Consider the following 22,353-nt stretch of genomic DNA (forward strand, 5'->3'; position numbering starts at 1 on the left):
GGGTTCTACTAGGAGCGGTCGCAGCTGATTCGCACTCAGTGAAAGTTACAAGAAAAGTAATAGATAAAAGAACTTTCAGAATATGGATTTGAATTTTAATTCTGAAGAAAGAAATTAATCAGTAGGCCTATAGGCCTCCCGTATACCTGGGTCTGGTAAGCACCGGGGGGGGGGGGGGGTAGGCATGACACTGAAAAGACCTCAACTTAGAAGAGAAAGAAAAAAAAAAGAAAAAGGGCGGGTCCCCGGCGGGTCTGCGCGGGGGATCGAGAAAGAAACAAAGGAAAAAGAATACTAGGAAGTGCGAATTAATGAATCTCATTCGTATTGCCTATATACCCGGCCCCCATCCCCGACCATCTGATAACTGCCTGAGAAGTAGGCCTATAGGCCTTCAAATACAAAATTTCACCCATATATTTTCTACTTTAAAATGTGGGTAAAAATCGAGTTATAATTTTTAATCATTAATCAACCATGCACCCCGGGCTCCCGCTCTAGTTAATGGCCTAATTTATGTACATGTATAGATCTAGGTCGAGGCATATTTCATCTTTCTACAACTACAAATCAATCAATCAATCAACCAACCAACCAACCAACCACCCAATCAATCAATCAATCTATCTATCTGTCCACCTATCTATCTATCTATCTATCTCTATCTAATTATCTATCTATCTACCTATCTATCTACCTACCTACCTACCTACCTATCTATCTATCTATCTATCTATCCATCCATCCATCCATCCATCCATCCCTCCCTCCATCTATCTATCTATCTATCTATCTATATCTATCTATCCATCCATCCATCCATCCATCCATCTATCTATCTATCTATTTATCTATCTAGTAAGAGTAAATGATGAATTACCGCAAGTATATACCCATAATTTTATCTTTCGGAACTTTTAACACGAGTTAAATGACGTGCATTCATGTTGGGTGGTGGGCGGATATCAAAGTGCCTTTTCACGTATGAAACTTTTTCCGTAAATTGTTATGATTTAGTAGTAAACTTAATCTATAAAACGTGATGGGACAAAATCGGCTCAGAAAGGGATCATGATCGGAAGACTCATAACCTATCTTTGGTATTGATCGATGCCACAAAATGATGTATTATCCCTGTTATATGGGACTATGAGGAGATTTATAACGTCATCCACTCACTATTTCATTTGTATTTTATTATATGAAATATGAAATAGGGGGGCCCTTTCTAATTTTCTCCTCATGTCAAGTGAAACAACAATGATTCTTCCCTGTAGCTAGCATTGTTTAATATTACTATATGGTTCATTCAAGTTGGTCCTTATTGTTAAATCTGTGAAAATGAAATATTGTATAATTCAAACAATAAAAAAACCAAGAGAAATAGTGAGTGATGAACATCATTGACTGACTCATTTGCATGTCACCGAGTTGTGCATATCACGGTTTTGTGAAAAATAAGCGAAACTTTAAAATGTCATAACTTTCTTATTTTACATCCGACTTTGATGAAATTTTCAGCAATATGCTAGTTTGCTTTTTCTCTATTTATTCAAATCAACATTTTCCTGGGGTGGACTTGACCTTTAAGGGGGATTTAGGCCCAATAAAACCCCAAAACATCGATTGTTGTTTAATTTGGAGTTATGCTTTTGTAGACACCGTACGAATTTCAGTCAAGTCTGCTAGTTTCAATATTGTGATGAATGAATGGATGCTGCATCAGCGCAGTGCTAGTCGGTGATCGCAGATTAATCACGCGAAGACTGAAGTTGAAGGGGCGTTAAAGTGTGAAAAGTATACTCAATCAACTATGAATTGACAGTATATTTTGGTCTACAATATAATGGCGAGTGAGCATGCCGGAAGGCCACGAGTTAGGCAGAGTTCTTTTCGTAAGATGATCAATGAAATCTTGGATGAGAGAGGCCGTGACAAGCTGTGCCGATCGCTCCCGAGCCAAGGTAAACAACACGCGAAATGTCACGGGGTCTGGTCGGGTTGTCAAATGTCAGGCGGGGACGGGGCTGCCGCGCCGGCTGTCAAATCGCGGCCGCAAAAACATGATATTAAAATATATTTCAAGATTTTACGATATACTGAGAATTGAGATATTGGAAGGCATGGAAGGAAAACAGCCTTATCCTGAAATAAGTCACCTCTCTTGACTCTTCTCTCAGACTCAGTAGAGGCGCACGGCCAATATTGCCTTATTGGAGACTGTCTCCCATGAGAGAGATTATCTCCAATATCAGAGACTTTCATAAAGAATTTTGGTATCCTCCAGTTTCGGAGACAGTCTCCAGTTTTGGAGACCAATTTTCTTTGTATACATTTGCTTAAAAAGGATTAGCTTTGCGGCAAATAAAAATGTGATAAGCAGATTCCTCATGAAATATTACCCCTTTTTACCGTCTACTTTAAAAATTCACTGTCTACTTTTGTTTTTATAAGGATTTTTGTTGTCATCCACACACAAAACAAATGGGCTACTGACCTCGGTGGGACAAAAGTTTGGGTGGAAAAAATCATACTTTTGTTGGTGTTGTTTCTTTTGATCTTTTGCAAATCAAGTCTCCAATATGTGAGATTGTCTCCCCTATTGGAGAGAGTCTCCCATATTGGCCGTGCACCTCTACTGTCTCTTGAATGTCAGTGTGTGTGCGCTGGTTGTGTACAAAGAAAAGTCAATCAATTCAATGCAGAGTCACCGCCACTGACGAAATGAACTGCAGTGAATGGAGCGGTGACTTAAACCAGGATAATGCCGTTAAAACTTAACATTGCAATCAACGTGATCAAGGAAAGGCTAATAAATATATTTTCGGCGCTGATGCAGTTTCGCACAGACCAACTTCAAGCAAACTTCCCACAAATTGTTCGCAAATGTTAAGTCTCACACATGTTGAGAAATTGAGGTCAATAGACTCCGAATACATGTAAGTAAGCCCACCCCTTTCCCAAATACAATATGGCTGTATTTCAGCTCCAATCTTGACATTATCGTTCGAAGTCTCATTCAGACATAGCTTCGCTTGATATAAAAATTATGGCAAAGCCCAGGCAGCGAAGCACGATGTAAGACTGAAATTGAAGCTGAAAGACAGCTGTTCTGATATTTTGAAGAGCATTGGGCATATTGACCTCGAAATATGACTGTGAGACTTGACATGACATTTGCGAACAATTTATGGTGGGGAAATTCGCTTGAATAGAAGTCGGCCAGTGGGAAACTGCATTAGCGCCATACATATATTAAACAAACATTGATAAAAATGTGAAAAGAAAATTTAGAACCAAAAAATTTGCAGAAAAGCGTTTATGGTCAACTTGCTCTCATTTCTTTATTTCTGTAGACTGTCATTTTTTGTTTACACTTGATTACAAATGAGGCTTGGGTAATATCACATGTGTGTTCATGAGCAAAACAAGCGGCTTTAGCAAAACAAGCGGCTTCAAAAAATAACATTGATCTTTACATTAACAAAAATAAACAAGAATACTTGAGTGAAAGGTCAGATTTTTATAAAAATGAATGGCAGAGTTCATGGGAAAACACAGAGAAAGGCAGGCACCTTTTTAATATACAACCAGAGGTGAAATATAAATGTATTATAAAAGGTTAAAGATGAACGAATATTGCATCAATCCCATCTTGGTAAATGCAGATTAAATTATTATAATTATATAATGAAAAAACTCATGAAACCATAGAGCATTTCATGTTATTATGTCCTTTATTTGCGACTTTATCGCAAATTGAAAGTTACGAACCCCAACCTAACGACGTTATTCGGCAAAGAAGACAATTTTACGGCCATTTTAGCCTTTATAAAAGGCAGCGGAAAATATAACCAACTGTAGAGAATATATAAACATACAATATGTGCATGTACATGTATACATGGGAATACCTATATATGAGGCTGGTTATTATTTTGTTGTGTGTATTTATATTCAGGCTTATTTTTTAGGCTGACTTTGTAGTAGTATGTCGCATTACAATGTATATATGTAAATAGGGAGGAGGAAAAAAAAAAGAGAATAAAAAAAAGACAACAAAACATATCTGGAGATTCTATTGGGAATTCCATATAGATACCATTTTCTTTCTTCCTCTGTTTCTATATTTTTACTTGTTTTTTTAATAAACCAAACGTATGGAGTACAGCGCTTATAAGGGCGATTCCACACTAGAACTTCAAAAATATCATAAATTTCAACATGCTTTCGATAAGTCATAAGTAGTGTAATATTTTACTATGATACCTAAATTTTATGAAAATTATGAGTTTTAACCAAAAGTGAAGACAGATATAGTTTTAATTAGGGGGAACAATGGAATTTTAAATTTTCAATAATTTTGCTAATTGAATAGTCAAGTACAAACACCGCCTGAAACAATTATTTGCAAAGCACGAGAAGATTGAAAATATTGCAAGTTAATAGAATAATATATCATTGAATGTTCCAAATAATATCTACAACATTTTCATGATCCATAATAGGGGCAGCCCTGATTTTTCCGAACCTATTTTTGGCAATGTCCCGTACGACACATGACAATGCAAAAGTTTTTCCTACAATTTTATTTTTGATGATGCAATTTCATAAAATCAGTTTCTCTTTCTTTGACTCATGGGTGATCGATTTATCCCATAAGGATTTAATTACTTCCCTTCATTTTTCAATTGTCCTACTATTAAAAGTTGTCCCGTACGACACAGCGTGTGTCGTACGGGACATGTCCCGTACGACACACAATATATAATGCTTTTAATTGCAGGATTTGGATTCAGAAACCATAAATAATGGGCATATTGAAATTCATTTAATTGATTTAACATAAAAGTGAACTGAAAAAGTACTTTGTTTATCTCCATAGAACATGAAATAGGTGATTCTAAACATTTTAATTGATTTCATGAAGGTTTATTTTTTTTGTGAATCCCTTCAGTTAAATTGGTGATTTTCACTGATCAGAGCAGGTTAATTTCTTTTCATTGAGCATGAAAAGAAAACCTTTATAATTATTTCAACCTAGCCTGGAGGATGACTTCCTCTTGTATGCTAATGTGGAATTATTATAAGATGTAAAAAAATACATATCAATCATCATGATCATCTATGTGGACTTCCCTTGATGATCACTATTTTTTTATATACATTATTGAAACTCCTTACTTTCTTTCAAGTTGTAAAAAAAAATCTGGAAAATAAGACAAACCATATGGTTTCATGAAATGCAGATGGGTTTGAAAAAGTAGAACTGCATTTCTTTAGAAAAAAATTATTTTGTTGAATTACAAGTGGCAGTTGTGACATATACTGTATCATGTAGATATACATTTTATATAAAAAATGATAACATTTCAGCCCCATAATTTACACAAAATTTCAATCATTGTTTAAATAGTGTTTGGATATTATCAATTAATTCACTAAAATATAACTTCACACAAAACCTCAAGTTTTTCAGCTCGTAAAAATGCTGTGAACACTTGTACATTTCCCATCATGAAAAAAATTATAACATATTGCTCCCGATTGTATATATTGAGGTTACTTAATTATATTATCCTGAATGACTACTTAAGATTTTTCATAAAAAGGAAGAATTTAGGGGCAATTCTCCTTCTGATTGATAAAAAGTTTTTTTTTTTTTAATCAGGCTGCTCAGCACAAGAAGCGAAGTGCCTGTACAACACACAAGTGTCCCGTACGACACATTATTTTGTTTATGATATATTGACAGAACATATTGACATATTCAGCTAATAGCGGTTTCTAACCGAATGAATGTCTTAGTTTGATAAGATTATCATCAGCCAAACAATGTGATTGAAGAAGTCAAAGAGACATAAAGTAAGAAAGTTTGGCTTCAATTTAGAGATGTCCCGTACGACACATTTTGAATGTCCCGTACGCCACAATGTTCTCGAAAATTATAATTTGCTTTATTTATTCATGAATGTTTATTTCGCTTTCTTTTATAGTTTGTTCTTGGGTAATTGAATGTCAATTTGAGGTCAGTTTCTATGAAATTTATCTGCCCAACTCACAGACTTTTGGGTACAAACTTGAGGTTTCTAAAAAAGCCACTTTTTCTGCGTCCGTACGACACATTACTATTTTAAATCTGTATTATACAGGATGTGAATTCAAGTCATGTTAAGTCTTGGTTTTTCTAACACTCTGGTAGTACTTGATGATCACCTATAGTTACTGGAATATTTTTAGTTTTTTCTTCTAAAAAACTGTCAAATGTTCTCTAAATGTCCCGTACGACACGTATGGAATCACCCATAAATGCTTTCGAAAGACACATTAAAACCAATAAACTAACACCCACATCCATGAAAGGAAAACACAAGCACGAGTACTAACTGTTAAATCTAACAAACAATGTTTAAACAAGATACTCATAAGATTTGAATACTACACATCGCCTTTCCTCGGTGAATCTATATCTCACACACAGTGCAATTAATAGCAAAATCGAATGACGAGAGCTGTACAGGGGAGGGTGGAATCCCTCTCGCTTAGCCTGGCGGAAATCATCGGATATCGATGGATAGCGCCACCTCCACACTAAACTCAACCAACCAACGAGGATGATAAGGTCAAAGTTCATCTTGGGGTCAAAGGTCATCTTGGGGTCTTATGCAATAAAATATTGCATATTTTATTGCTTTCAAAATCAGGTGAGACTTTTGCGAACCACCTGCCCCACGTTTAAGATCAGTGAGAAAATATTTGCTGATGGTTCTGCTGGCATCGTCTTGACTTTGAACGGTCAGGGAAAGCATTTGGGCAATGGCTGGATCGCTCGGTTAAGACCATGAAAATGTATGGAACATGTCTCGCTGAATAATTAGCCCATCGATTGCACAATTACTTTCCATGACAAAAGCCAAAATGGTGGCGTAACCATGTTCACTTGAGCCTGAGTCTGAAATTAGCATACACAGGGCGGATGAATAAGGACAAGGTGGCCAAAATTACCAAGGTGGTTAAATTACTTTTTTGGTTAAATTATTGTTTGGATGTTCTTTGGCTATGCAAAGTATCAATATTTAACACCCATTGCCCATTTATCATGTTTTATTGTTATCTTTTGTTTGACCCAGATGGTTTTGGTCGGATTCCAATGGAGGTGAACTGTTTCTGGGCGAGGCTCTTCTCTCAGCATTTCGTGGCAGAGGTACCAGAAGAATTAAGAGATGACTTGCTTTTCTTCATCCATCGGAAACAACCCACTTCAAGGCAAGACAGACAGGTTAGTTGTGACTTTGTGCCCTCAGTAAAATTAGAGTCAACAATGCCCTTAGTTTTAACCGAAAAAAAAAATGCATTCCATTTCAAACCAGAAATTAGTAAAATGCACAATAAATGATACATTAAAAAAAGATAAAGGCATATCGGATAAGAAAAAAAAGACAAATGTAATAATTGCTTGCCTACAATCATACGTTGAAAGATTTAAATGAAATTATTTTCTAACAGTCAATTTTAAAGGTAAATGCCAGTTTTGGTAACGATATCAAAATGAGTTCATGCAGAATCCAATGAAATGACCACCAAAGTGTCTGTATAAATAAAGAATATGTGCCAAAGGATTCTTGAAGAAATTGTGTAATTGCTGAGAAATTAGCAAATAAGCACAGGCCTCGGCTCAAGCGTCGGGCACGACATTCACAGCAATAATAATACACTGTCCCACGTGCGCTTATCTGTGTTGGTGATCTTCAGTGTGAATATTTTTCAGCGTAGATTTCAAGATTTCACAAAGTTCAGTTTATGTGACTGTACCAGATCTAGATCCTTGATGATATACTGACAATTAAGCCTGGTTTTACAGACTTTCTCATGAAATCAGTGTTTACTGCAACTACTGGCATTTCTCTTTAATGGAGGATTGATTTTATTTTGAGGTTTTCACTGTCCTTTGAAGAAAATCAAATCATAGTCAATTAATGGAAGTTGCTCTCTTTTTTACTTAGCAGCCAGTTGAATGATTACTTTTAGAAACTTTCTCACCCTCTCTCGAGTCTCTTCACAGTGTTTGGTCATTTAATTTCCAGGCAAACACTTAACTCTTTTTTCCAAATAGTTTTGTTTCATTCCAGGTTGGGTTTTAATAAAGCTATTTATCATTTACTATTGACTTTAACTCGTGACTGATGACCACTTCTTGTGCAAAGTGATTTATCTCGATGTAGCTGATTAAGCACTTAAAGCCTGTGTATAGCTTTGGTAAAGGGTCAATAATGTGATTGATAATCGAATATCATCTAATATGACGGTCTTACTGAAGCGTAGAGACCGTTAGATATTTTTTCAACTGCACTTCTCTGAGAAAATTTCAAATATTCAAATCTTGGATATATGGCGCCCTCTCTCGGCGATGCTTGTTTTAAATTAAAAAAAATGGGCATTCAAGCACTTATCTTATCTTTAGTGATTAGATATCCAAAAGTTACAGACAAAGAACATATCTTGAAAGTTTCAGCCCATTCCATGATTTGGAATAGGATTTAATTGAAAGACAAAAACACACAGATATTTTAATTTGATCGGGTGACCCGATCAAGTTAAATTTCCATGTAAAATCGCAAAATTTATCCTGTAAAACACATTTTCATTTCATATCCTCCACATCATAACTGTTATAGGGCATATCCATTCATATTAGCTAGCAATGAATTGGAATAGTGATAGGTGCATTTTGGTGGATTTACCAAAACTATACACAAGCTTTAAGAACATCATGTATATTCAAGTTATTCTTCCTAAAGTCGTGTATAACTTTTTGAACAGCTTAATGAAGCACAACCCTGATCAGTCAGTATTTAGAAATTGAGAAATAATCCCTTTCATTTTGTTTTCCAGCAAGCTAGATTGGAGGTGTTCCGTCAGGATTCTAAGAACCTTCCCAGTTTAGGAGAACCAAACATCGACTGGGAAGAGACTGTTTATCTTAATCTTATTCTTCAACAGGTAGAGTATTGTGTATTGCCCTTTTTTACAAGATAAAATAGTATTCTATAGTTTAGCATGAGGAGTCATGTGAAAATGTTGTTTTTCTCATTCCTAGAAAAGTTCCATGTTTTGTACATGTATGCTGCTACATGTACCTGAATGATAATCACATGTTTCAACGCTTTTATTCATGTCCTTACTAGGCCTGAGTCATGCTTGTTTTGAAAAACGTTGAACTGCTTTTTATAAACGGGCAATTTTTTTTTTTTTTTTAACCCAATGTTTTTTAAAATTCATATTTGACATGTTTACATCTGGTCATTTTCAAACAAAAGTGGACATGGGGGTGAAAATTAAAACTTGCTAGATATCATTAGGCATCAATGTTTTTTGAAACTAGACATCTTAAAGTAAATTTTTCCATTTCATTTACATAAAAGTATTAATTATGTCTTGAGATACAGTGAATTTTATGCAAGGGAAATTAAATGTTACAAAATGTTGATTTTTGCATCAAAATTCACATATTGCCTATCACAATATAAAATTTGTATTAGAAGCACATTTGTTGGCAAGATACAAGCTGTGTATTGTATCTACATGTAACTCCTAAAGGATAGCAAAAAAAATTCTGTGAAGTGTTTTTCTGAAAAAATTGGGTTTCGAAGTTTTCAAAACTGGTTGTCGTGTCACTCACGTTTTAAATGCAAAAAGTTTTCTAGAGCTGTGTATTCTGAAAATTAATTTATCCCAGTACTGGAGCAAATACAGTTTATATGTACCTTATTGTATATAAAGTAACTTGGTCCAATGTGTTAAGGTAAAGCTAAAATTAACTGTTAAAGTTGTGTCGTGTCACTCACAATGTCGTGTCACTCACGAAATGTCGTGTCACTCACGGTATTATATTGTGTATAAAATAGGACATCCAGTAATTTTTGAAGCGTTTTACCAGGGATACAGTCAAAATGTTGTTCCTGACATCATTTAGGCCTATTTTAGGCTAATAATTTCCTCCATCTTCCTAATTTTACTCCTTTTTATGGAAATATTGAATTTGACATTGAGTTCATCTATTTTCTCTCCTCTCTGTGGTTGCCTTGGTTTAAAAAAATCCTGACAATTTTCCATTGGTGTGAAGACTCGGATCCTAATTCATATTTTGGTGAATGTACTGTGATTAAGAATATAACAACATAATCAATCAACACAAAATTATGAATGTATCAAGAGAAAAACCACTATACTTTAGCAATGGACATATTTACAATGCATAAAGGGTTGGTGATGTTTCAAGTCATACCTAGGTATTACTCGAACATTCTCTGTCTCCATTTACAGAAATGAGCAGAAAGTTCACCTTTCTTTTGAGCAATGTTATTTCTTTGTTATACTCATAGAGCTTTAGAAAAGTCAGGGATCCTTTTTTGAAATTTGCAGAAATTTAGTGGTAAAGTAGTGTACATGAGATATAAGAGATCACCATGAACACCAAACATTTTTTCAAATTCGGAAAAGAAAATATTTTTCTTTTCCTTCTGATTGATTAAATCAACCTTTTCATTTGCCATAAAGCTTGTATTCCAGGACATGAAATAAACAAATTTGCAAGAAAACATAACATTTCAGGTGAGAATGTACTGAGATTTGATAGAACATTTTGGATATTGCTTGAAGCAGCTACATGCCAAGTTCAAAATCATTATTTGTTTGGCCACCATTCATACCGCTAGTGATTAACTACATGTACATGTAGGGTCTGAACAGCAAACTACCGTAAGCGGGCCGATGTGTGTTCAGAGCAGATTTGCATTTACACATATTCATTACAACAAAATGATGCATGTTCATGTACATGTAGGTCCCAACAAGTCCCAACCGAGACCGCATTTTGATTTGAGCAACTTTGGATGGGTTGCCATGTACCAGTAGATCAATTTTTTTTTGGGGGGGGTACCCTGATAAGAACAGAGCTGGATCTCGAGGGGAAAAAGCTATTGAGGTATAAAGGGAGCCTGGTTGGGATGCTGAATTGGATTTTAGTGTGACATCCAAGGGCTTAGAAAAGGAAAGGCTAATGACTTGTAGTTGTTATGTAATAGTAGCAGACTGCAAGAATCAGGTACTGACTGCGTCTTTCACCTTGTGGCTTTCCCTGGATTCCCGTGGTATGGTATATGATCAAATAATTAGCAATGAAAAGGTGCTTACAAGATTCCAGCTAAAAGCATAGCTCTGAATTTTGGTACAGTGCCTACATGTACTGCCTTGGGAGGGTCCACATACAAGCAGTGTTCAGGAGAAAACCTATGCTTGTTGAGATGAATTCCCAAGTTTCTCAAGGATTTGCTGATAGTCCATCTGAAGTGTGCAGCAACGTGATTGGGGTTTGGTACCAAAAAAGACATTGAAACTGCCATGTCCTATTTGGACAATGCCTAAAATATTAAAGGAGGATAATATTGTAATCCAATATTTCAAGAAAAAGGAGTCATACATGACATCATTGGCTACCAGACCATGCCAGATGATGTTAGTGACTATTGAGAATACCCTTACAAGGAAAAATTATTCCATCCGTTGTGGATGCTGAATTGTATGAACCTGTAAACTTTCATATACAGATAGGGAGAAAGAGTTAAAAGTTTTGAATGATATCAGGCCACAAAAAGAATGTTTGAGTTGATGTCAATGCCAAGACCTCATAACACCTCCTTCAAGTGCCCCCTCCTCCTCTAAAGAGGAGAGTGGTAGAAGCCCTAGTGTGACAGTGTGGTATGGTATAGGGAATGTGAGTTGATGGGCAAATATGACCATAAACCAAGAATAAAACATCAGGATGACATATTAACTTTAAAGAAAGCAGTTATTGTGTAATTAAGCTTGTTTTTTGGTTAATGGTATTTTACTCTTCTAGATCATGCAAAAAATACTTTCAATGTTGAGATAAATGTTGTATTTTTGCACTTGTCGTGTCACTCACGTTTTGGATGTCGTGTCACTCACGGTGTATAGGAGGGTACCATTTTCCATAGAGAAGGTTTGATTGATTTTGACTATATGTGTTAGATAGGTACACTATTTATGTCCATTTACTGGTACTCACAGTACTCCATGACAACTGCTTGGGCACGAATCCAACCATATGTGTTAGTGGTCAGAAACCCATGTCCAAAATTTGTTGTGTCACTCACGCACCGTTTTTTAATCATATCTACTAAACGAATTGTTGAATTCAAATCAAACTCGCAGTGGCCCATGCCAGTCCTACATTGTATATAATATAGTAGTCATGATTGATTCATAACCTTTAAGTTTGAAGATATGAGCCCTTACACCTCTCCGATTGTCGTGTCACTCACGTTTGAAAATGACCACCTGTGAAATAGGCCTACCCATGAGAGCAATTCCATGAAATATATATGTCGGACTCCCCTATCATGTGGGACCTTCATGAAATTTTCTGTCTCTGATTTCTTGTTTTGACAGAGTGTAATGTTCTGAAAGGACCATGACTCGGTCAGTTTATGAAGTGAAATAAAACTTGAGAAAAACATGGTCATGGTTTTGTCGGTCATACAAAAAGGTTGATCGTTTTATGGAATTGACCATTAACTGTCTATATTTCATTGAAAGTTATATTTATTTTGTTGGACAGTAGCAAGAAAATAAGTACATTGTATTCCCTTCTTTCTTGTCTGTGAACCATAGGCCTACCTCTTTGAAATAAACACAATTTTATTTTGTCTTGTTATGAGCAGTACAATTACATCTTGACGTGTGCGGTATGCATCAAGTCAGAAGGAACCTTGACGATACTAAGGAAGCATACAGAGCAGGTCTTTGCAAGCCCCTCTAGGCGGCGAATGGACAGCAAGGGAGAAGAATCAGAAGTCTCCTATCCTAATATATTCTTCATCATCGATAACTTTGACGAGGTATGTACATACACCCTGGTATAGCCGAGGCTGTAGCTTTTTTCTTTACCCGAGTTTGATGCCGTTTTTCGAAACATCAGCAAGACGTATGATGCGGAGGACTATATGCACAAGGGCTGCTAGTAAGCCACCGCCTATACACTCCGGTTTTGTTGTTTTTTTGTTTTTATCGACAAAGTCCGCTGGCAGTTTTCCGTTATGAAAAATACACATCAAGTCGAGGTCGATGTAGAAAAACAAGTATGGCAAGACTGGAGTGTATATATGGAGTGGCTGCCAAGAACAGTCACTGTGCATAGTCTTCTGTATCAGATGCACTGGCGGATCCAGGGGGGGGGGGGGGGCACAGCTTGCCCGTGCCCCCTTTTGAGAGGCACAATCAAAATTTGTAATGTAAAAATGCCTTTAAAACAGAAGTGTTCCCCCCCCCTTTTTAAGTGAAGACCTTTTAATTTTCATTTATTTTTTTTTATTAGTATTTTTTGGTTATTTTTTTTTATTTTTTGCTTGTCAATTTTTTTTGTGGACGAAATACCCCTATATGATGCATTGTTAATGTTTCACATAACAGCATCAGACTGGTAAAGGCATAAGCTGCAGGCACGGCCTAGATAATAGGCTAACCATAGTACAATAATGTAGTAAGAATAAGTTATTTGGCTATGCATAGATTATGATACCATCAAGATTGAACGTTAGAAGTGCAATATTTGATCTTAACCAGCTCATGACCATTTTCTAACTGGTGTGAATGATGACAAACTTGCGGCAATCAACCATGTCGCTTTATTGAGTTAAATGAAATGATCAGTGTCCACCGGGCTTGTAGTTTATTAGTCTGAAGCGTGCATGTACTGGACTCGTAGACTAAATTGTCCCATGCATCTATAAGTTGTACGCCCGGGGGGGCCACTTCCATTCACGAGTGGATACCATGCGCGACCATGGGGTCTCGAAAAGCACCCTAAACACGTAATTTCCATATTCTGAAAATGCACCCCTTAACAAGTATTGGCGTGTGAAACCCTACCCTTAACAAGTATAGGAAACAAATCGATACTCTTGGCAAATATTCCTGAAATGAACCCCTAAACAAGTACAGGAATGTTTTATTGTTACGGGTCCTTCGGTCGTCGGCTTTACCTTATTTGGTTTAGTACGACCCCACCTTCTACACCTCGCGGAAATCGGACTCTAAACACAAAGTGTTGGGGCAAAAAAGGACATCCTTTATAAAACATTTTAATTTTGTTTAATCATCCCCGCAAATTTGACCCTAAACACGTAATTTTCCTAGCGAAATAGATACCCTTTTTTCATAATTTTCGTGTTTTTGACACCCTTATCACGTTACGTACGTAACGTGCCCAATCGTGAAAAAGACATCCTTTTTACGTGTTTTTTTGGTTGCGCATGGTATCCACTCGTCAATGTAAGTGGCCCCCCCGGGGTTGTACGTCCTTGAGCAGATTCAGGTGAAAATTAGTGACCTCATTCAATGGGTATGCAATCGTGTTTAGTCTCGTTGTGGTCTAGTGGTTATGACTCTTGTTCGATCTGAGGGACGTGGGTTCGATCCCCAGCCATGGCATGTTTTCCTTCAGCAAGAAATTTACCCAAATTATGCTGCACTCGACCCTAGTGAGGTGGATGGGCTCTCGGTAGGAAGAAATTCCTTGAATGCTTCAGTGCCTATATGGCAGCACAGCTAAAGCCAGGATAATAATAGCAGTGCTTTGTATCATCAGCAAAAAGCACTTTTTAAATCCAGCTATTATTATTATATCTCTGCTATGTACTCCTAATTAATCTACAGTAATCTACAGTAATTAGTAATTAAGGCACATACACATAAATAAGCACACGTCTGATACTCTTGGTATATGATTCCAAAGCAAGTTTATTCCGCATTGCGCCTCTGCAGCTACAATTGTGAGTCATGGTATGACATCATGTATGACATCATTATCAATATATAACAATCTCTTTACAAGATAATTTATTCAGGAATATGGGGGATTCTTTCCCAACTTGATTGATGTAAAATATGAATTATTATTCCATCTTTTCTGTCTCCTGCAAGATCTTTGGTGATTTCACCGTCCAAGAAGGCCAGATGTTCTGCGTGGAGCTGGTAGCGAGTGAGAAACAAGGTCCGTTCCGTAGCGTAGTCTTCCTTGGATCAGTACGTCATGAAGCTTTAAAGAAAGTCTATGATAATAGAGTAAGTATCAGGTGATCGGTGTGCATGTATTAGGTGACCAAAATTATGTATGTCATTATAAAAAGGTCTGTCTTCCTGTGATGAGGGCATCATGAAGCTCTTGGCTCCAGGTGATCATTATCTGTGTATCAAGTGACTAAAGATCTTGTATTGACACATATGTTATGAAGCTCTTGATAACATCTCATAATATCCTAGTGTCTAAAGTATTAGTGTACATAGATATGAATAACTAGTGTAGGTTTAAAACAGCACCGCATATGGTCTAACTGATATTGAAAATTTGAAAAATATTTTTATCATACTTTATAAATAGGTACATGTCCATGTAAATATCTGACTTTGATCAAAAGTGTTTAATGTCTTTTGTAAGAGCAAACATGAGAAAATTCAATTCCATTTACCACTTATCCACAGATGCATGTGAAATACATGGTTTGAAAATATTTTGATTTCATATTTCTTCATGCTTTGTATATTTGTATGATACTAATTTGATACTGTTATGTTTTATATTGTTTTTATGTTATATTAAAAGTTCTGTACAATTCAGCTCTTGCTGCGAACAGTCTCGAAATAAACACCATTATTAGTATTGTAAATAGACTGTTTTCTTTGAAAGATGAATGTTGAATATTTGAAACCAGACTCTTTATATTTGTCTTGAATTTGTTTTTCCATTCATCTCTTTTCATCTTAGGCTAGTGTATCTTCAAAGGTTGCGAGCAAAGTGTCCCTGGGGTTTTTCCAAGGAGGTCGAGGGCGAGTTGAGTTCATACGGATGAGAGGTCCTGAGGGGAAGGGGTTTGCGGAAGTTGCCGTCAGTCGGGCTAGCTGGTCTTCATCGGTGGAAAGTAGCACAGAAGACGTGCATTCGGCGTCCGAGAGTTTTGATTCGACAAATGATGGGGTAGGTAGATTTATGACCTTCAAGTTTCATTTTCTGGGAAAGTGTTTCATGAACAGCTTTGTTACAGATTTTCACCGATTAAAGATAAATTCCAGTTGTGGTAGCGATTTCAAAATGAGTTCGTACAGAATCCAATGAAATGACCACCAAAGTGTCTGTTTATATGAATAAAAAATATGTGCCAAAGGATTCTGGAAGAAATTGTGTAATTGCTGAGAAATTAGCAAATAAGCACAGGATTCGGGTCAAGCGTCGGGCCGACATTCAAAGCAATAATAATACACTGTCCCACGTGCGCTTATCTGTGTTGGGTATCTTCAATGTGAACATTTTTTAGCGTAGATTTCAAGATTTCACAAAGTTCAGTTTATGTATCTGAACCAGATGTAGATTGTCGATTACATAGTGACAATTAAGCTTGGTTTCACACACTTTCTTGTGTAATCAGTGTTTACTGCAATTACTTTCATTTATCTTCAATATACTCTCAGCCAGTCAACTGTATTGATTTGCAGTACCTTGTAACTTCTTTCGGTGTAAATCACTGACAATTGTTTTTGTGAAATGCTCCTTGGCCCGTGTAGTCATTTTCTTGGCCTTGTAACACAGAGATTAATGATTGATGGCAGGTGGGTGTTTCACAAAGCTGTTAAAGTCACGCACAACTTTACACATGACTGGAACATGATATTACATGTAGGTGTTAAGTGAGCTACATAGGGATAGAGTTGCACAAGAAAGATCAACAGTCGTGCGTAAAATCTTGTGTAACTTTACAAACAGCTCTATGAAACACCCACCTGGGGACCGTTTCATAAAGCGGTTCGTAAGTTAAGAGCGACTTTAAGAAAGACTGGTGATCCTTTCTTATGCGCTTAACCAAATTGCAAATGAATATACCATTTACCACAAGAAAGGATCACCAGTTGTTCTTAAAGTCGCTCTTAACTTACGAACAGCTTTATGAAACACCCACCTGGACTGATTGATTGCACTATGTAGTCACAAAAATCAACCGCAAAGCTCTTTTTGACAGACTCAGGCTCATTTTACACTTAATGTATTTGCTGTTGCTATTAATCATAACCCCTTTTGCAAATCCTTATCACTGTCAAGAGCAGATTTAGGATTTTATAACAGGGGGGGGGGTTATTGTATTAGGACTTTTTTTATACAAAGGATAGGGTTTCCTTTTCAAGAAATTTACTCAAATTTGTTGGCCCCAAGAATGAGAAAAAAAACTTCAATAAGATGAATATCATGAAAATACAGTGAGTCATTTGCTTCTCTTTGCGTATCACACTTGTGGAGCATTGTGGCCCAGTGGATTAGTCTTCGGACTTTGAAACAGAGGGTCGTGGGTTCGAATCCCAGCCATGGCGTAATTTCCTTCAGCAAGAAATTGATCCACAATGTGCTGCACTCAACCCAGGTGAGGTAAATGGGTACCGGTAGGAAGTAATTCCTTAAAAAGCTGTGTGCGCTATGAACGCCTAGCTTAGCCGGGTAATATAGGAGCGCCTTGAGCACCTAACAACGTGGATATGTGCGCAATATAAATACCCTATATTATTAAGAAATCGTCCACGAGATCCGTATTGGTCATAGGAACGAAAATGGATGTGGATATAGGATAATGGTTCATAAGAAATGATATGTACTACTCCCGGGTGAAGTCAATAGATACCCGGTAGGAAGGAATTCCTTGAATGTTCTAGCATCCAATCAGGATAACCGTGTTAAAGCCGGGGTAATAATAATATCAGGCATTTATATAGCGCCATCTATCTAGAAATATTCTATTCCGAGGCACGTTATTATTACCCCGGCTGTAGCTCAAGCTGCCTTTCAGCACTCGTGCATTCAAGGAATTAATCCTGCCGGGTACCCATTCACCTCACCTGGGTCGAGTGCAGCACAATGTGGATAACTTACTTGCTGAAGGAAATTACGCCATGGCTGGGATTTGAACCCATGACCCTCTGTTTCAAAGTCAGAAGACTTATCCACTGGGCCACAACGCTCCACTGTATGGAGTAACTGTATGAAACATTTGTATTGAGCACGATATAAATGTTGCACATTATTATTATTAGATGTTACAGTACTGGTTTTATAGAGTACTAGCAGGATTAGTCAGTTCTAAAACAGGCCCAAAATGAAAAAAAAAATAACTCGCAATTATTTATGGTTCGTATGTGTATACAGCCCTCTACTTCATCATCCAGCCTACCTCGGGATGTCATAATAGGCTCACCGATACATAAAGGTTTACGCAAATCACAGTCGGACAGCGAGACCTTGTCAACGTTGACTAACGGGAAGGATGAGGAAGCAGCCTGCCAATCAGAAGGTACATTACCTTGTTCCGTAATGCTCGTCTCAGGTCACATGTCATGATAATAGTGGTTGTTTTTGGTTCCACGACATTTGCTCCAGTGACAATCGCTCCGCTCTAAATTCCAAATGACCAACTTCAACTCAGGTTTAAGACTATACCCTACCCTAAACTTAACACAAGACCATATTGCGACCCTAACACTACATCTTTGACGAAATTAACCCTATCTAGGCCGGGGTATTTTGGGAGTTCCTATGGCCGGGGGGGGCCTCCCAGGCCCCCCTAAGATCTCGACCGTCGACCGCGCGATCGCGCCGAAAATTGGCACACGGGTTGCCTGGGACATAATCTACAAGATTGTATAGTAATTTATTTCATGTGAATTGCTATTAAGTGATTATGCTAATTTATGCGTAATTAGTATGCGAAATCATACTTTTCCTCTAACTCCCTAAATAAAGCTCCAAATGTACTAATTTTTGGTATAGAAACTCTTTGTGGTGTCCTAAGCAAGAGTACATGAAAAAAATTGTGATATCAAATCATTTTCTTATGTATTATATTGTTTTTTGGAATTTCTTATGTATTTCTTTGTTTTTTTACCTTTTGTTTTTCATTGTTTTTTCAATGAAATTTGTTGGGGACTCTTCTGTGATCATAAAAAGCATAAAATGAATACATTTAGACTAGCAAAACTAAAAATAATCATACATTTATGAAATTTGGTTGAAAACACAATTTGCATTGACTTTGTACACGAAATCACGTTTTTGAGCAATTTTCGGTCTGACATGCACTTACATAATGTTGCGTGATTTCGGAACCACATACCCGGGTGACGCAAAATTGGTCTCAAAAGTTGCGCAAGACTTGAAAGTAAAAACTCAGCGAGCGGCGCGGTCAAAAAATTTCGCACGGCGAAAATATCGCGCGATTCGTTGAGGGGGGGGGCCTCTGAGGCCCCCCCCCGGCCTAGATAGGGTTAAGCCTGGTGCAATTGTGGCAGGAGTAAGTGGCCTGTTGCATAAAACTATTTTACCTGAGAAAACTCTGGTAAAAACTGAAAACTAAGGTTAGTCTGTTTTCTCAGGTAAAAAGTTTTATTGTTAATTGTTAGTCTGATTTCTGCCATTGACTTTAATACAGGGCAAAAACTCAGGTAAAATATACCCGAGTTTTCTCAGGTAAAAAGTTTTATGCAACGGGCCTAACATAATCGCTATTAAAGAAAGCAGGAATGATTGTAAGCAAGAATCTAGAGGACAGAAGGATTACGGTCCTTTCCGGTGAACCGGGGTCCCGTTACACAAAGGTTAGCGATTGATCGTATGCTTGATTTTCATGTTGATTGTATATTGTAGTCAATGGAATCAATGATAGAAAATGTTCTACGATCATTGCTAACCTTTGTGTTACGGGCCTCTGGAATTTCTTATAAGATTCTGGGATACAGTTGTGTGGTTGGCTGAGTTGAAATCTCCCGTAGTTCAATAAGTTTAGGTCCACTTGGTGTACAAGTAGTTGGTCTACTTCTCGGTCTAATTCCAAATAGGCTAAACCCATTTGGAATACTAACGATTTGGTCTATTTTCTGTTTGACCTACAATAATAATAATAATAATAATAATAGGCATTTATATAGCGCCATCTATCTAGAAATATTCTATTCCGAGGCGCACAAGAAAAGAAAGAATGAGAAAGTTTGGATGAGTGTCAAAGTGCCAATAACTGATACTGTTAGAAAAGATAAGATTTGAAGGTCTCCAGTGATTGTATAATTCTTAAATTAAACGGCAAATTATTCCAGAGAGAAGGTGCTGAGGCTGAGAAAGCTCGTGCACCATATGCTACACGTGTTTAGGGAGTCTTTAGTTGCTGGTGTGATGATCTCAGGCTTCGAGCTGGTGCATAAGGCGTGACAAGGTCTTGTAGATATTTTGGTGCCAAACCATTTAACACTTTCCAAGTGAAAAGAAGTATTTTAAATTCTATACGCTTCCGAATTGGCAACCAATGTAATTTTTGGAGAATTGGTGAGATGTGTTGATATTTTGACACTTAACTTGGTCTGATACCGACTAGGTCTCATTCTCATTGGCCCGTATTCTGAAGTTAGGTTTAACTTAAACTCGGGTATAAAGTTGTGGTTTAAGTATGGATAGCCAATTGTTACATAAATTACCAACAGTAGAGATACCATTTTTAGGCTCATTTAGCTCAAGTCATTCAAAATTGTCTAGGAAGTATGAATAGATGATCATCTTCACCATCGATGAATCAGGAAAGAGCACAGATAACATAAGAAACATACAACTTAATGAAGATTTTGACACTTTTGGCTTTCCATAGTCTTAGCACAGAGTTAGACCATGGTCTATGTTAAACCGGACTTCACAATACGGGCCATGAAGTCTTAATGTCCAGGATGCCATAGAACTTGGTCTGAAACACAATTATGATAAGTTACTAGAATTCTGACTTTTGATTTTCAAATAGGAGGCCTATGTTCTGTGACATAGTGATTTGAACCCCTGACCTTGCAGTTAAAAGTCCTGTTACTCATCCTCTGAGCACTTCTGCTATGAGTACAAGGTCATTTAATGAGTACTTCTTTGTAGTAGACTATTTTACCACGGTTTTCTTGCTAATAGCATGAATACAAAGCGCACAATTGTAGTCTATTCCAAAGATGTATGTAACCGTCAATGTTTTGCTTATTTTTCTACTTAAGATGAGGGACCACCAAGCAGTTGGAGTAGACGTTGGATGAGACGGACGTCGGATGCTCTGTTACGACTTACCATGCGGAGCACTCAGGTACCCGCCCTCAACGTCCATCTAACGTACGTTACTCTACCATGGCATAGGATAATAGCAGGTAAGTCCAATTAATGATAGATGTAGAAAAAAAATATACCATATACCAATAAATCAATACCATTCCAAGTGGAGTAAATATATGTGATGCCATTCCTGAATAATGTTCAGTCATTTAGCTTGAACTAATAATCATTTCACACTCTAATTTAAGAATGCAGTGAAAATTACAAAATCACTGTTTTGATAGGCAAATAGCATTTTGGGGGGTAAGTTAATAATCCTTTGTCATTTATTTTGACTAGTGTTATATCATTTTGCATTTTTCAAAATACGAAGTGAATACAAAAATTGGTCAATTTTCTGTACAAGCTGGTTTTTACATTTGAATGCCTAACCCCCTCTTGTCCATCAATGTGTAAATGATCATCCTATATTTGGTATAAAAATAAAGATGATCAATTGAGCCGTATGATGAGGTAAATTGAATATCTTTATTCATTTGCCTAAGAAGAAAAAAAATGGGAATCCAGGTTTCCTTTGTTTTCGTTACAGAATAAAAAATATTTTTAGTAAAAAATGCTTTCTGAATATCCATCAAAATTACAATTCTGCTCTGCTTCATCCTACACAGATGTTCTGGAAGTAAAGAAGAAGCCAGTCCTAAGCTAGCACATGGTTGCCATGGAAACCCGCCGCCGTCGTCATCCGATCCAACTCAGGTTTTTAGATAGTGTAGGGACCCCTGTACGAACAAGTCAGTAGCTAAGAAAATCATTTGAATATTTAGTACTTTACAGAAACGATGACAATAACTTTTGTAGCGCAATATCAATTCTTAATTTTCATTCAGTATAAGTAAAGGAAAATTTGTGCTGCATGTTTTATTCACACAAAAAATGTCAAAAAAGCTCAAAATATTGCTGTGGTGGGGAGAATAAGTGCTGAAGAGGCTATGGCATTATAGGTGAAGTCTACCCACAACAAATAATTGTTTTAAAAAAAAAAATGAAAAATCCAAACAAGTATAGTGCTGAAAATTTGGTCAAAAATGGATCTAAGATTAGAAATTATTATGATTTTTTCTAGTTTCACACAATTTCACAAACAGTTATATGCACATCCTGGTCTGTATGCAAAT

The 22,353-nt window shown here is 36.8% G+C and overlaps 1 protein-coding gene across 1 annotated transcript; it reads left to right on the top strand.

Annotated features, from left to right (window-relative positions):
* Positions 1-1,712: 1,712 nt before the first annotated feature.
* LOC121422083 (uncharacterized protein KIAA0930 homolog) lies at positions 1,713-22,353 on the top strand. Its single transcript, XM_041616890.1, has 9 exons — positions 1,713-1,964; positions 7,131-7,279; positions 8,893-9,000; positions 12,744-12,920; positions 15,004-15,144; positions 15,845-16,054; positions 18,263-18,407; positions 21,127-21,273; positions 21,847-22,353. The coding sequence occupies exons 1-9, from the start codon at positions 1,847-1,849 to the stop codon at positions 21,882-21,884; spliced, it is 1,233 nt and encodes a 410-aa protein (XP_041472824.1). The 5' UTR covers positions 1,713-1,846; the 3' UTR covers positions 21,885-22,353.

Source organism: Lytechinus variegatus, chromosome 9 (genome assembly GCF_018143015.1).
Source record: "Lytechinus variegatus isolate NC3 chromosome 9, Lvar_3.0, whole genome shotgun sequence".
Classification (NCBI taxonomy): Eukaryota; Metazoa; Echinodermata; class Echinoidea; order Temnopleuroida; family Toxopneustidae; genus Lytechinus; species Lytechinus variegatus.